Source organism: Coniophora puteana (genome assembly GCF_000271625.1).
Source record: "Coniophora puteana RWD-64-598 SS2 unplaced genomic scaffold CONPUscaffold_3, whole genome shotgun sequence".
Taxonomy (NCBI): Eukaryota; Fungi; Basidiomycota; class Agaricomycetes; order Boletales; family Coniophoraceae; genus Coniophora; species Coniophora puteana.
The window spans coordinates 1,423,090-1,437,222 of NW_006913055.1; the positions used below are offsets into that span (position 1 = coordinate 1,423,090).

Consider the following 14,133-nt stretch of genomic DNA (forward strand, 5'->3'; position numbering starts at 1 on the left):
TGACATATTACCGCCTTCGGTCAATATGTAACCCAGGCTGTAAGTTTTGACTTTGGCTCTATTGTTGCTTCGAGCTCTTGTTCCTAACCCCGACTAGATCAGGTCCCAACGTTCCGGACAGTTACCCCCGGTGATACCTGCGACGATCAGGTTGGTGAGTCCGTCTCCTTCGATCTACTCGTCGATAGATGTCTGACTGTATTTATAGCCGACTGCTGCTGCAATTCTGTAGCATGGACCCTCAGTATGCTTTGCATGAAGTGAGTCTCGTCAATGATCTCTCCCTCCTGCCTGAACCTTACCGTCTACTTCCTGATAGTTGCCAACAAGACAATGCTGCCTCAACGGTTGGCATCGACGCCGGCAAGGGCGCATACCAGCTCTATCTCTCCCCCTCCGGACATCAGTGCGGCCCGAACTTCAATCAGAGCCTGCCTACAAACATTCAAGCCGCTACTTGCAACAAGAAAATCGGCCTACAAAACTTCTTATATCAGCTGTTCTGGGGAGACGGTTCATGGTATTAGTGAGTCTTTGATTTTCTCCCTCCACTATCGCGTAGCAGCGATTTGTTCCAGAAGATCTGTATTGACGTAAGCAATCAGCGTTTACACTGAAGAAACGGCGACGTCGGCCGTTTCTGCTGCATCGAACAATGCTTCTCTCTACACCTCCCAGGGATGCCCTTCACCCACCTCATCCAGCAAACCAGGTGCAACGCAAACTCAAACTGGCAGCTCCTCTGGCAACGGTTTCCCGTCGCACCATTCGTCCATCGGCCCTGCTGTAGGAGGTGCAGTAGGCGGATTCGTCGTGGCGGCCATCCTCGCCGCCTTGGGCTTTTGCTTCTGGAAGAGACGCAAGACCGGGGTCAATGAAAAGAGTGCAGCGAACCTGATGTCCGAGCCAGTGCAGCCCTTTATGGGCTACTCGCAGACCGCGAACACAACGACCGACTTCTCTCCCTCCCGTTCAGAGCCAGCGCGCTCCGCATACGGTCCAGCCAGCCCCGGATCCGTGACGTCCGCAGGCGCAGCGGGCGTGGGCGCGATGTACGGCAACGCGGGCAGCAGCGGCAAGAGCAGGCGCGGGTTCGGTCCTGGCGGGAATGGGACCGGGCACGGACACACCACGTCGAACGTGTCCGCGTCCGACCCCTCCCACTATCGCAACGCGCAGTCGGACTACAGCAGCGAGCAGCAGCAGCAGCAGGGCAGCGGCCCGCAATCGGACTACTCGCAGCAGCGTTCAAGCTCCCATGGTGTCCCGCGGACGGAATACTCGCAGCACGAGCCGACGCAAGAGGAGGATTTTGGGCCGTATAATCCTAGTGGGCTGCAGCGATCCGGGACGACGCGGCTGCCGCCTGCGTATAATCCCGAGTGGTCTGCTCAGGGGCCGAGTGTTGAGTCTGGTGCGGGCCCTAGTCAGTCTACAGGTAGTAGACCTCGGGTGCTGCCCCCAACGCCGGGTGAAATGGGTCCTCAGAGCGCAGGATTTTCGGGTAAGTTTCCGTCCCGCTTCAACTCAATGTAGGCCTCGTGTTAATTTTACTTGCTAATTCTTCTAGGCAAACTCGCGCAACAATAAACTGTTGCTCTCGCCGCAACGTGACGATTACTTTCTCTTTCTGCTTTTTATCTATCTACATTTAGGATCACCCCCGTCTCTCGTTAACTTTGGATTCGTGTCTCTAGCTTGGTTTCACATTGTATGCCTATTCACCCCCACATTACCTCCACGAATTTTACCGATACGCCCTCTTTTTTCATAGTCGATACTTACCTTACAGAATTCGGACGGTTTAAGCTTTAGTTTATTTATCTCCGCCATATCCATGACCAACGGACCATCGAGATTGCGAATGAAGCTCCCAGTCACTCGTTTAGAGATGAACACTGATTCTGTGACCCTGCTCGTAGTTATAGTACAACGACGTCAAGTGGAATGCAGCTGCCCCATGTACTTTGCATAGTCGCGATACTCTGGGACTGAGGAGATGGTGTTCTGGCCTGAACGAACGTAGATGTCAGCCCTCGTGATTATTGCACGCACGCCGCAACGCGTTGCCCCCCACTCACCGATCTTGTCTCCGCCTGACGACAGGGTGTCCGTAACGACGACAACAGGGTCTTCGATTCCGCCCTTCGAGCGCGACCGCATCGAGAACGTCGTCGTCGTCGTATCGCGCGGCGCGAACCGCATCGGCCCCGGCCCGGGCTCGCCGGAGAACGTCGCCGAGTGCTCGACGTCTCCGACCGCGGTCGCGCCGATGGCGGAGGAGGACTCGCGGCGCTGGAGCGCGCCCGCCCAGACGGTGGCGAAGACGACGCCGATGACGGCGACGCAGGTGTTGACGAGGACGATGTCGTTGATCGCGAGGATGTCGACGGCCCTGTAGACGACGATGATCTGCGCGATGGAGAGGAGCGTCGGGATGACGAAGTTGCTGATCGCGATCCAGAAGATGGTCCGGAGCTTTGCGGTGAGGGAGGAGACGTTGGATTTGGTCGAGGTGACGGCTGTGCTGCGCTGGTGCCTGTGGGCTTGGAGCGCGAGGAGGAAGCACGCTGAGGCGTATCTGTTGTAGACGCGTTCAGCGAACGCTATGACCAATTGAGCAGGAACGACGTACGCGTTGTCAACGATCTGCGAGAACCACTCGATCTTCAAGTACGGCGTGCTGCCCCAAGTGAGCTCAATGACCTCGTTGCCGTTGGGTCCCTTCATGGCATCCGCCAAAACCTTGATGAAGACGATCATGTTGATGATTCGCTCCAGCTTGAGAGCGACAGGCAAAGCTAGTATGAAGCCGAATTTCGTTGTGCCGACGCGGTGCAACGGGTACACGGAGACGATACGGATCATGAGGATGAAATCAACAAGGATCGACTGCCACGCTCCAAGGATCCCGATAGCGATGTTCATCGCAGCTCCCCATGGGCTCTGCGGCGAGAGGATGGAATGTATCTACCACGACAGTGTCAGCATTCGCCTGCCCATTCAGAAGCAGAGGGGAAACCGAACCGCCAGGGCGTCGATCATGATACCAGCGGCAAAGGCCAAGACGATGGCGAGGACATTGAGCCAGAACACCGCGCGCCGGCGCAGGTGCGACGTCGAGAAGTAGAAGAGGGAGAGAATGAGCGGCACGAAGATGGAAAGGAACGTATGGCCGATGACGAGGCTGCGCAGCGAAGGCGCGATCACCGCCAGGAAGTTCGTGCCCGGAGGGGCTATGGGTATCGCGGGCGCCGGAGCAGTTGCGTTAGAGGCTGACATGGCTTGAATGCCCTACAAGCAGCAGCACCCGAGGTTGTTGTTACAAAGGACGAAAACTGGAAGTCGAGGAGTCTGGGAGGAACAGTGTGCCTCCCCTGGCTCGTGCATCTGGAGTCGACAGCCTCTTTATAACCATTACGTAGGACAAGCACAAGCCTATTCAGCAGAGTACGGCATGCATGAGGAGATGGTACAGGTCCGCCTGTCAACCGTGTCTTCCACACATCAACGATCGGCGGAGCAAACCTCTGATTGGGTGTGTAAGAGACCCAGAGACCCCTATTCAATGTGCCTGATCATTGCAAGCCGCGGTCGATAGAAAGAGCCGACCTTGGGTCCTTGAGTCCAGCGCTCAAGTAGGGGAGACATCAAAACCGCAGCTGATTTTCGGCGCTTGCATGCAGCTTGCATGAGAATGACCTACCCAGCCACATGCATGCATATTTCTTTGCCAGATACTTGACCCTTATACATACCATCAGGCAAGGATCGTATCGAATGGTGATAAGACTGCGGTATGGACTCTGCCCAGGGCTGCGTCGCAGTCTGCTAACGTGCATCTAGACGGCGTTTTAGCCCAGATCAAAGCTGAACTTTGTGCACTGTATATGAGGGTTCAGACTAAGTGTATTTCATTTCTAGGGGCTGACTTACCTGACCATGGGAGGGAGTCAGTGGAGAGTACACCACCAGCTACAACGCCGCTGATCGCCGGTTGTAAATGTGACCTTTTGTCAACCTCTGTCACCCATTCCGCCGGTTCATCAGAAACAAAAGGCACCGAAATCTTGATCGCCGTGCCTTAACTGAGCCTGGATTGGTGGGGGTTGGTGGGTGCCTAGCCTGGGTGCATCAGGCTCTAAAGCTGGCAAAGCAGACAACACAGCGAGCTTCAGCGCCGGTAGCTCCCAGACCTAGTTCCAGTGTAGGCTCAAAGATTAATGTCAAGCATGGAAAGAGGGAAGCTGAAACTGCGATGGTCCTCGTGCATGCAAGCCGTTAGGTAGACCCTAGTAGACCATCACAAAAGTTCGGTCCGAGTCGTGAGATCACGATGATGCATGATGCATGAGCAGGGCGCATGTGGACAAACAGCTGCTTCTATAATATCAGCTACATCTACCAAGAGTGCTCACGATATAAAGGTTGATCAAGCCATCACCTCTGTTGCAAACAAGCTTGCAAGTGTGCGAAGCTCTTCAAGCTCCAGGACGACACAGGAACAATGGCCGATCAGTCCGAGGCGCCCGGTTCCTCGACCCAGCTTCCTATGCGCCAGCGCGTCACCGAATATATCAAGGGCCTTCAGAACGCGATCGTGGCCGAGCTGGAAACTATCGAGGGTTCAGGAAAGCGTTTTAAACGGGATCAGTGGGAGAGGAAGGAAGGCGGGGGAGGGATATCGTGCACGTTCGCGGAGCCAGAAAGCGTCATCGAGAAGGCGGGTGTCAACATCTCGATGATCGAGGGAACGCTCTCTGCGGCAGCACTTAAGCAGCTCTGCAAAGAACACTCTTCACTGGCCTACGACCCCGACAGCAATGCCAGCCGCCCGTTCTTCGCAGGTGGCATCAGCCTCATCGTCCACCCGAGGAACCCAAACGCGCCAACCGTCCACATGAATTACCGTTACTTCGAGGTCACCGAGCCCGAAGACACGAACAGTGTCATCGGCTGGTGGTTCGGAGGCATCACGGACCTGACGCCGTCGTATCTCTTCGAAGAAGACTGCATACACTTCCACCAAACCCTCAAGGACATGTGCGACACATACGACGACAAGATGTACCCCGTCCTCAAAAAGTCGTGCGACGGATACTTCTACATCAAGCACCGGGACGAGCACCGAGGGATCGGAGGCATCCGGTTCGACGACCTCAACGACGAGCTGAACGCGGCCTTGTGCGGCGGACTGGCGGAGGTGCAGCGCAGGTCTTACACGGCCGAGGAGCAGTTCAAGATGGTGCAGTCCCTCGGCGACGCGTTCCTCCCGTCGTACATCCCGATCCTGAGGCGGCGGGTCGACATGCCGCACGGCGAGCGCCAGCGCAGGTGGCAGCTTATACGCCGCGGGCGGTACGTCGAGTTCAACCTCGTCATCGACCGTGGGACCAAGTTCGGGCTTGCGACGCCCGGCGTGCGGATTGAGAACGTGCTGATGAGCTTGCCGGAGACGGCGAGCTGGGAGTATATGAGCGAGCTGGGCGAGGAGGAGGGGACGCCTGAGGCGGAGGCGATGGTTGTGCTGAGGAAGCCTAAAGAGTGGGCTGCGTAGAAAAAGAGAAGTGTTGGGTTCTGACATATAACAATGTAATGTACGATATTGACATATTTGAAGTCTTGTAGTTTTGAAAGTTGCTGAGCAGGTCGGGTTATGAGGGAAAGGAAGTTCGGCCCGAAGGTGACGCGTTGACAAGCGATGTGGGGCACTGCCGTGAGCAATATTGCACAACGCCATGGACACAATCGAGCACCTCTGGCTTGCTCCCTCGCTGCTGTATCATTAGCTAATCTCTGTATCTATACATCCTCATACTCCTACTATGTCATCTCAGATCTCTCTCTGTCTCGCATGCTCCGCCTCCTTGTTGCCCAAGCAAAGCCAGGATGTCTTCACTACTCAGTGCTGTAACCGGCCCATATGCCCCTCCTGTCTCAAGTCAAATCCTCGCTTGGCAAGATACAACCCATGTTTATCGTGCCTTGGAGGTGTCGCTGTCGTCGGTCATTCAAGTTCTCAGACGTATCCCGCAAAGCTAGGACATGTTTCAAATGCTACGAATGGAGACAGGAGAATGAACATCAACGGAGGGGTGGATGATGAGGACGTTTTTTCTATCGGAGACGACGAGGACGATGAAGACATCGCAGGCTCTCAATTGAACGGAGCCGCAGTGAACCCTGGTCGGCGGACACCACCCCCAGCATACGAAGAGTTTGCTCATGGCGAAACTCCTGGACTGACCTCCTCTGGCGGTTCAGACCATCGTAACGATCCACCTGCCACTAGGCAAAGCGCAGAACCATCGGTGCATGACTGGGACAATGCCAGTTCAGAGACGGTGGAAGTCGGCACGACCTTTTCTCCTTCGCCAACTCCCCAGAAGTATCATATCAGGCCCCAGGACACACTGCAGGGCATAGCTCTCCGCTTCGGACTGAACGTGCGATAGCGTCTATTTCCTCTTGGGTTCCATCGAAGAGCTGACGTTATGCCGTTAAATCAGGCACGAGCACTCTGTAAACTGAACAACTTACCACCAAGCACTCTAAGCACGACCCCACATCTCCTTCACACCCGCACCGTGCTCACGCTTCCGCCGTCCGCCGCCTCGTCGTCTCAGCCGCAGACCCCGCCCGGACAACCGTCGGAGGAGTACGAGAGAAGGCGAGCCCTCGAGCGCGCGTCAAAACGCCTGCAGACGCTCACGAAAGAGACAGACTGGCGGGTCGCTAAGGCGTATGCTGCTCTTGCGGACGATCCGGATGCTGAGGCCGCGTTCGAGGCAAAGTTGAAGGAGTTGATGTTGAGCAGTCAGGGAGGCGGCGAGTCGAGTCTTGAGGCGAGGGCTGTTGATCAGTATCTGGACGACTTGGAGTGGGAGGCTACGGAGATTAGGGAGGGCAGAGGCGTCAGGATCGAGGGTCTGCGTGCTAGTTCCTCCAAGACCGCGAAGGGATAGTCAGTATACCTCATCGTCGTTTTTCATGTAGATCTGTTGGTGGGATACACTCGTTAAGTTGAGCTCACAACGCTCTGACCTTACTATCTGTTGTTTATACACTAACCACAAGAGCTTGAAGTACATTTGACTGGTGGATGGACATGTTATAATTATCATCACTGCGCCGTCATCGTTGTCCTTTCCAATCAACAATCGCCGGTTGGTCAAGCGCCGGTGATCCGGTCTTCTAACGTGTTAGCCTTGACTTGTGTATATGCGTCGCCCAATCGCCACTGGGCATACCGGTATTTCAAGTTCCGTGCTACCAGGTGCTACATACCTGAAGATTAGTTTTGATTCGTGGCCGGGCAATCCCACCGCGACGCGACAGTAGAAGATTGGAACAGGCGGACGAATTCACGTGTGGAGATCAGAAGCATGTGATTGACAGATATGAAGCGTATGTAACGCCAGACAACGTCCGAATCCGGGGCACACTACCTTTCCTCTCTTCATCTTCCTGCGACACTTTTCCTCCATCCTCCGCTGTATCTGCTAGTGTTTTCATTTGTACAATGGCCACCAAGGAGATGAAGAAGTTCACTCGTGACGAGGTTGCCAAGGTTCGTGCCTACACACCAAAGGTACTCGTTTGGAGAGCTGACGGTCGTTCCGTATTAGCACAACACCCCAGGCGACCTCGTAAGAGAACAATGTCCTCAGGGACAAGCCTTAGTCTAACTTGAGTTGTAGTGGATAGTTGTCGATGCGAAGGTGTACGACATTTCGCGTTTCATGGACCTCCACCCAGGCGGTGCTTCCGTGTTCCGCACAGAGGACATCGGTACGTCGCGGGCCCGGATCCGGTCACTCACACATGAACTCACAAGCCAATTCAAACTGGTTCTGCAGCTGGTCAGGATGCTACCGAGGCGTTCTACGGCCTCCACCGGCATGAGATCCTCAAGCGCCCCCAGTACGCGCGCCTCCAGATTGGCACCGTCGACGGCGAGGAGAGCGTTATCTACGGACGCGAGGTCGGGAAGGCGAGCGACGTTCCATACGCCGAGCCGACGTGGCTCGCGGAGGGTTTCTACAGCCCGTACTTCAAGGAGGTGCGTGGTTAATGCGGGCTGCTCAGTCGTGGGCGTGTTCTCAAGCTGCTCCCGTTCAGAGCCATAAGCGCCTCCAGAGGGCGATGCGCAAGTTTGTGGATGAGGTCATATATCCGGATGCTCTTGTGAGTAACAGTGGTTGCGAGGCGTGCTGGGGTGCTGAATCCGCCGCAGCCTCACGAGGAGGACGGCAAGCGCCCGAGCGCACATGTCATCAAGGCCATGTCGTACGTATTCCTTGGTACACATGGTGGATTTGAAGACTGACGCGCCATCATATTGTAGTGACCTGAACATTCATGCTATGCGCATGGGGCCTGGAAAGCACCTCAAGGGCCTTACTCTGATGGGCGGTGTTGTTGCCCCTGAGGAGGTAAGCTCTCCTTTCTCCGAATCATGTTCTACTAAGCTCACATCGTCCACAGTTTGACTACTTCCATGAGGTGAATACTATGAAAGACGTCAGCTATCATCATATTCTAAATGACTCTTCTAGCTCGTCATCATCCAGGAGATTGCCCGGATTGGCGCCCGTGGTTACGGTGATGGTTAGTGGACCAGCTTCTAGGATGTCCCTCGCTTAACCGTTTGTCAATAGGTCTTCAGAGTGGTGCCGTTATCGGTCTGCCTCCCGTCATGAACTTTGGCTCCGACGAGCTGAAGGCACGCATCGTCCCTGAGGTCCTCTCTGGCACGAAGTTCATCTCGCTCGCTATCTCTGAGGCCTTCGCGGGTTCCGATGTCGCTGGTCTCCAGACGACCGCGACCAAGACTGAGGACGAAAAGCATTGGATCATCAACGGAACGAAGAAGTGGATTACCAACGGAGTGTTCTCGGACTAGTGAGTCCACGAAGTCATTGAAGAGAAGCGGATGCTGACGTTTTCACAGCTTCACCGTTGGTTGCAAGACCGACAACGGTTTCACTGTGATCCTCGTTGAGCGGTCAGAAGGGGTCGAGACAAAGTCTATCAAGACCTCGTACTCTCCGTCTGCTGGAACAGCGTACATCACCTTCGACAACGTCAAGGTGCCTGTCGGCAACACGCTCGGGCCCGAAGGCGGAGGAATCTTTGTCATTCTTTCGTGCGTGCTACCGTTCCCGTCATCTATAGAAGCGGCAGTAATTCTTACACATGATTCAGCAACTTCAACCACGAGCGCTGGGTCATGTGCTGCTCCGGTGCCCGTAGTCAACGCGGTATCGTTGAGGAGTGCCTGAAGTGGATCAACCAGCGCAAGGCGTTCGGCAAGCCGCTCTCTTCGCAGGCTGTCATCCGGAACAAGATGGCGCGCATGATCGCCCGCGCGGAGAGCACACAGGCCTGGCTCGAGAACGTCACTATGCAGATGTGCAACATGTCGTACAAGCAGCAGTCGCAGAAGCTCGCTGGGTGAGATTCCTTCCCACGCCTGTGTGCGTTAGGGGCCTGTGAATGCTGACTCTCGTCGCTGCGTTTATTAGGCCGATTGGTCTGTTGAAGATGTACACGACCAAGTGTGCGCAGGACACTGCGGAGGATGCCGTCCAGGTCTTTGGTGGTCGTGGTATCACCAAGACCGGCATGGGCCAGTTCATCGAGCACGTACGTGCCCTTCGCCTTTCCCTCTTTTTGCTACCTCATGCTGATTTGTCTGCGCCCGGCAGTACCACCGCACGGTGACGTTCGACGCTATCCTCGGAGGTGCTGAGGACGTCCTGGGTGACCTTGGTGTGAGGCAAGCTATCAGGCAGATGCCCAAGAACGCTCGGTTGTAGGTCTTTTGATCAAGGTCGAGGGCATGCACGAGTGTTGTATGTGGCTTGACAAAACATATTTATCCTGCATTGAACTCTCTGATACATACCTGCATTTGTCAACGCGTAAATTTATTCGCACTGATTGTAACGATTTGATCATAATGAAACTATACTTCTCAGGAAACAAAGTATGTTTCTCACCAAACGCTCCAATGTTACGTGAAAGATGACTAGTTGCTACGCGCAGCTGAGAACAATGTTCAACTTTCAGACATCAAAGAAGAGGTGGCGCTGAAGATAATACTTCAGTACTTCAGTTTTCGACTTTATAAAACGTTTACAGTTGCGACGGCTAATTCTTACATGTTGACTATCGCAAGAGACTGATGTTGTTCACAACTGAATGAATGCAGGATAACTATTTTTACAAACTACCTTACTACATGTTCCTTCATGTGAGATGACATGTTCCTTCATGTGAGATGACTCAGAACTACGACCCTACAACGTCCAAGGTGAGACAAGTTAAGTCCTGCCGACGATGTTCGGCGGCTTGAGAAAACAACATCAACTACACGCTTCCACGAGTGTGAGATGTGGACCGCAAATACCTGGTAAGTAGTTTCTTTGCCGGTGTTGTCGTTCCTGATAGTGTACTTGGTTTGCTGAAGACGTATCAGCTCTAGATATTAAGCAGCGGTTCGACAGGTGGCTTACCCCTCCTTCCTCAGTTACGTTTGTAATCTCTCCAGTCGAGTGAGAGACGTTGTCCGATCCCTTAGCGATGGGGCGGTATTCGACGTGATCGCCTTTCTGTAAACAAGATGTTAGTCGACTGTATGCATTCTCCACGAGGACAACCAACCTTATATTCGACCTAAACCACGACGCAGAAGGTCAACTATCACCTACCGGAAAACAAAGCGAAATATACGTACCATTATTCTGTGAGTGTGATAGATTTAGAGCAGTAAAAAATCAGAGCAGTCTAGAGACGACATCCGTTATTCTGATGCTTATATCTGCCTCAGAGTCAGGGGATCTGGCAGCGTTATAATGCGAGAAGGCTACGTAGGAAATGACGACGGAGTGACGTTCGCGTTGACGCTTAGCCCCTACGTTTTGAATGGGATTTTAGGCGATGGAAGGTCATTTCTTCGTCAAGCATCCCTTGATGGAAAAGATGAGGATCGAAGAAGCCCGGCCCGCACACCATCGAGAGCCCACGGAATAGGGGCTTTCAGGCAATGGTACTAGGTCAGCGTTTACGTTGACATACTCCATTGAAGGCGTGAGTCAATTCAGTCGTATCCCTCAAGGTGGAGAATTTTTGTGAGAATTGTTGCGGAAAAAAGGGTGATTTCTGTGGAGCAAGTTAAGCTAGCATGAGTTACATTTTACAGGAAAACATGAAACTGCAAATAATTGCACTTGACTTGGAGGTAAAGGCGTGGGAATCCCGCACCAGCCACGCGCGCAATTGATGCCGCCCGCCGTTTTTGCCCAGTAAGCCAAGGTACGCAACTCTAGCACCGACGATGAGTAACAACAGCCCACTGCACACCTCAGAGGAGGCTCTTCTTCAGGTGAGTGTCGTTATCCTCCCTCTTGACCGATCAAATGACAATGGCTCCTTCAGTCAGCACTCAACTCGGCGTTCGAGCCAACTTCTATACCTCGCTCTCCTGCTGCTTCTTCACCTGCATCTCTCGGAGCACCCGGCCTACCTGCTGAAGCTCCGCCGCCAGATCCAACTCCTCCCTCAGATATATCTGCTTCAGAGCTAGACGCATGGAAGGAGTCTTATGAGCACCAGCTCGCGGAATGGAAGAAGGAGAATGCTGCTGCCCGGGAGAAGGCGGAGAATAACCGGCGGCGTTATGAGGAGCAACGCGCCAAGGAGCGTGCTGAGCGTCGTGCGCGGGGGGAGGCCGAGCTCGAGTCCTGGGAGCACCTCGGCACCCATATCACATCCAGCATCGTTGATGCCTCGCACCGCCCCACGCTATCCGTCTCCGAAGCATACACGCCCAACGCGGCGCGCCATCTGGCCAGCGTTTCGCACAACTTAGGTGCTGTGGCCGGTTCCAGCAAGGCGTCAGACTCCGCAACTGCGTCCGTACCATCAGTCAACGTGATAGATGCGTCTGGCTCGTCCGCAAGCGTCCCCGAAGCGTCTCCCTCCGACGCGCGCGACCTCGTGTTCGGCGAACCACAACACTCGTTGCCACCACATGGTGGCCATGTCAAGGTCCCTAGCTCGCCCTCACAGAAGTGGGATACCCTATCCGACCCCATGACCTCGTCCTACCCGTCCCTCTCGTATCCTCAATCAACCGCGCCAGGCTCCCCACAACAGCGGCCACAGGCCCCTTCAATAGCCGAAGGCGAGCGGGGTGAGCCCAAGGAGCCTCCCTCGACAATACCTTCCATCCTCGATACCGCTGTCTCGAAGAAGACGCGCGGGTACATCATCATGTCCTCCATCGCCATCAACCTCTTCCTTCCCTTCCTAAACGGCGTCATGCTCGGCTTTGGCGAGATTTTCGCGAAGAACGTGCTGGTAAACTGGATAGGCTGGAAGAAAGCGAAGGGCAGTGCATCGGTGGCTGGTGGCGTGGGTATGCGCAAGTGACGATATTATATCTTTATGCTCGCAGCGGTGCTTATTGTTGCATGTACTTATGAATGACATAGAGTCCTCTGCTTAAGCAGAATGTTTTCAAGATTTTCCCACATGCTCATGGGTTGTCCTGTCTCCACCTCTGCTTCACATACTACGGGGGTGCATCGACGGGGTGCTCACCTATAGACGCTCCGACGGCTTGGGCCGAATGACAGCCTGAGCTCTGAATCTTATGTCAACTATCTCTTGTACACACAAGATTCACGGAGGACAGCTGGCTTCCTCTCAAGAACACGGCTGCTTCGTTCACTTTTTAAGAACGTCGAGTCTTGGCGTTTCCGAAGGTTCAGTCACACCGCTAGAGACGTTGGGTTCTCCAAATCCCATGTAAGTTTAGCGGTGAGGCATTTATCTAATCATGGGTCTGCGCTAGCTTCTTGAGAGATTGACGAACCAGAGCGTACTGTCGCAGATCTATAGCAAGCTTCTTTCTTTTGAGTTATCTTTCGTCAATACCGCACCAGTCATCAGGGGTCCAAATACCAGGGCAGTAAAGTACTTTCATACCATGGCCTGAGATGTGTCGTTGCGCTATACTTACCCTCCCAATGGTAGAACATGAGTCTACATTAAGACATGCGAGAGTCCAACCTAGGGTCGTCGGAGGTCGGCCATATGCATAGAGGTGGGACCAACGGCACTTGAGTTATGGTGGTCTGTCATGGTCAAACCTTCTTCACTAGTTCTTGAAATCACTGATAGTGAACCGACTGACTCCACGTTTGTTCTTCTACCCACACACGCAGCAAACCCCGATGCACGGGTCATAATGCATGATACATGATGCAGGGTGGCGTCATCAGGTGTTTGCGACACGACATCGTACTTGTACCTGTCCTTTGACTTGGGTCAGACCGAGTGGAGCACTTACAACGGTTTACCAGGATCTACGCACTCACTGTTGTAGCTTTTGCATCGAAAACAACGGCTCGTGTTATCCGGAGGTGAATGGTGAAGGTTTAACCTTTCAACAGTTCACATACTTGGTTAGGTCCACGCTCTCATCCTTGACTTGATACTATCCGGCTTGTTCGGCCTTGCAGAAGTGATCTCTTTAGACAAGGACGCCTCGGGCGTGGCATCAGAATCCCTCTTTACTCATGCGAATCCTTCGTCACAGGATACAGTCTTACTTCTCAGGAACGTACGCCATCTGATTTAGATCTGCCGTCGCTCCGCACCTCTGGCTCCCCTTATCAAGCCGATGTGCTTCCGTTGTAGCGGAACTAAAATCCGTATTTCTGGAAGAGCGGGGTAATTCAGTCGGAAGCGGGGTTCCAGGCACCGACGATAACCACCCACCAGAACGGCACTGTCGGGTTGACTAACCCACAGCCTTTTGTGCACTAGTCCTTTTACATAACCTTGTACTTTGTTCTGTTTCAGAGGTTTGAGTTTGCTTTATTCCCGTCTTGTGCTGAAAGCATACCTGATAAGATGACACGATCGCGCTTGCCGCGGACTCCTGATCGAGTCCTATCGCTGAGTGGAATGCCGTTTTCCCTTATCTCATACTCTCTCGTACTGCTTGCTTGCTAGATAGGCGCCTTCGCTTAGATGTCCATTCTGTTTCCTTGACCTGTTCAAAAGCCGTTATTATGTTCATTTACGTATTGACGCATGATGAAGGCTCTCATGGCGCCT

General features: G+C 53.8%; 6 protein-coding genes across 6 annotated transcripts; 4 read left to right on the plus strand and 2 right to left on the minus strand.

The window, feature by feature from the left end:
* Positions 1-605: 605 nt before the first annotated feature.
* On the minus strand, positions 606-4,090 carry CONPUDRAFT_135622 (uncharacterized protein). The gene is made up of 6 exons (XM_007767650.1): positions 3,942-4,090; positions 3,028-3,842; positions 2,636-2,970; positions 2,082-2,581; positions 1,571-2,012; positions 606-1,504 (listed from the first exon to the last, which is right to left on the minus strand). The coding sequence occupies exons 2-5, from the start codon at positions 3,280-3,282 to the stop codon at positions 1,939-1,941; spliced, it is 1,164 nt and encodes a 387-aa protein (XP_007765840.1). The 5' UTR covers positions 3,283-3,842; positions 3,942-4,090; the 3' UTR covers positions 606-1,504; positions 1,571-1,938.
* A 324-nt stretch (positions 4,091-4,414) lies between these two features.
* CONPUDRAFT_99760 (coproporphyrinogen III oxidase) lies at positions 4,415-5,641 on the plus strand. Its single transcript, XM_007767651.1, has one exon. It carries the CDS (start codon positions 4,508-4,510, stop codon positions 5,555-5,557), a length of 1,050 nt encoding a protein of 349 aa, XP_007765841.1. The 5' UTR covers positions 4,415-4,507; the 3' UTR covers positions 5,558-5,641.
* A 436-nt stretch (positions 5,642-6,077) lies between these two features.
* On the plus strand, positions 6,078-6,965 carry CONPUDRAFT_151065 (uncharacterized protein; the record flags this gene model as incomplete). The annotated part of the gene is made up of 2 exons (XM_007767652.1): positions 6,078-6,446; positions 6,510-6,965. 2 exons carry the CDS (start codon positions 6,078-6,080, stop codon positions 6,963-6,965), a joined length of 825 nt encoding a protein of 274 aa, XP_007765842.1.
* Positions 6,966-7,451: 486 nt separating this feature from the next.
* On the plus strand, positions 7,452-9,939 carry CONPUDRAFT_163265 (peroxisomal acyl-CoA-dehydrogenase). Its single transcript, XM_007767653.1, has 14 exons — positions 7,452-7,570; positions 7,629-7,649; positions 7,701-7,791; positions 7,860-8,062; positions 8,122-8,187; positions 8,237-8,289; positions 8,348-8,435; positions 8,488-8,505; positions 8,559-8,610; positions 8,661-8,904; positions 8,954-9,148; positions 9,208-9,456; positions 9,528-9,648; positions 9,711-9,939. Exons 1-14 carry the CDS (start codon positions 7,523-7,525, stop codon positions 9,819-9,821), a joined length of 1,560 nt encoding a protein of 519 aa, XP_007765843.1. The 5' UTR covers positions 7,452-7,522; the 3' UTR covers positions 9,822-9,939.
* A 389-nt stretch (positions 9,940-10,328) lies between these two features.
* On the minus strand, positions 10,329-11,087 carry CONPUDRAFT_151067 (uncharacterized protein; the record flags this gene model as incomplete). The annotated part of the gene is made up of 6 exons (XM_007767654.1): positions 10,329-10,355; positions 10,415-10,468; positions 10,521-10,616; positions 10,669-10,680; positions 10,742-10,748; positions 11,083-11,087. 6 exons carry the CDS (start codon positions 11,085-11,087, stop codon positions 10,329-10,331), a joined length of 201 nt encoding a protein of 66 aa, XP_007765844.1.
* Positions 11,088-11,335: 248 nt separating this feature from the next.
* CONPUDRAFT_135625 (uncharacterized protein) lies at positions 11,336-12,537 on the plus strand. The gene is made up of 2 exons (XM_007767655.1): positions 11,336-11,389; positions 11,443-12,537. The coding sequence occupies exons 1-2, from the start codon at positions 11,342-11,344 to the stop codon at positions 12,436-12,438; spliced, it is 1,044 nt and encodes a 347-aa protein (XP_007765845.1). The 5' UTR covers positions 11,336-11,341; the 3' UTR covers positions 12,439-12,537.
* The last annotated feature ends 1,596 nt before the right edge of the window (positions 12,538-14,133 follow it).

Coding starts and splice junctions, on each gene's coding strand:
- CONPUDRAFT_135625 (XM_007767655.1), top strand. CDS start 11,342: ATGAGTAACAACAGCCCACTGCACACCTCAGAGGAGGCTCTTCTTCAG. Junction 11,390..11,442: donor CAGAGGAGGCTCTTCTTCAG/GTGAGTGTCGTT, acceptor TGGCTCCTTCAG/TCAGCACTCAACTCGGCGTT.
- CONPUDRAFT_99760 (XM_007767651.1), top strand. CDS start 4,508: ATGGCCGATCAGTCCGAGGCGCCCGGTTCCTCGACCCAGCTTCCTATG.
- CONPUDRAFT_163265 (XM_007767653.1), top strand. CDS start 7,523: ATGGCCACCAAGGAGATGAAGAAGTTCACTCGTGACGAGGTTGCCAAG. Junction 8,063..8,121: donor ACAGCCCGTACTTCAAGGAG/GTGCGTGGTTAA, acceptor GCTCCCGTTCAG/AGCCATAAGCGCCTCCAGAG. Junction 9,649..9,710: donor TGGGCCAGTTCATCGAGCAC/GTACGTGCCCTT, acceptor TGCGCCCGGCAG/TACCACCGCACGGTGACGTT.
- CONPUDRAFT_135622 (XM_007767650.1), bottom strand. CDS start 3,282: ATGTCAGCCTCTAACGCAACTGCTCCGGCGCCCGCGATACCCATAGCC. Junction 2,971..3,027: donor TCATGATCGACGCCCTGGCG/GTTCGGTTTCCC, acceptor CTGTCGTGGTAG/ATACATTCCATCCTCTCGCC. Junction 2,013..2,081: donor GTCAGGCGGAGACAAGATCG/GTGAGTGGGGGG, acceptor ACGTTCGTTCAG/GCCAGAACACCATCTCCTCA.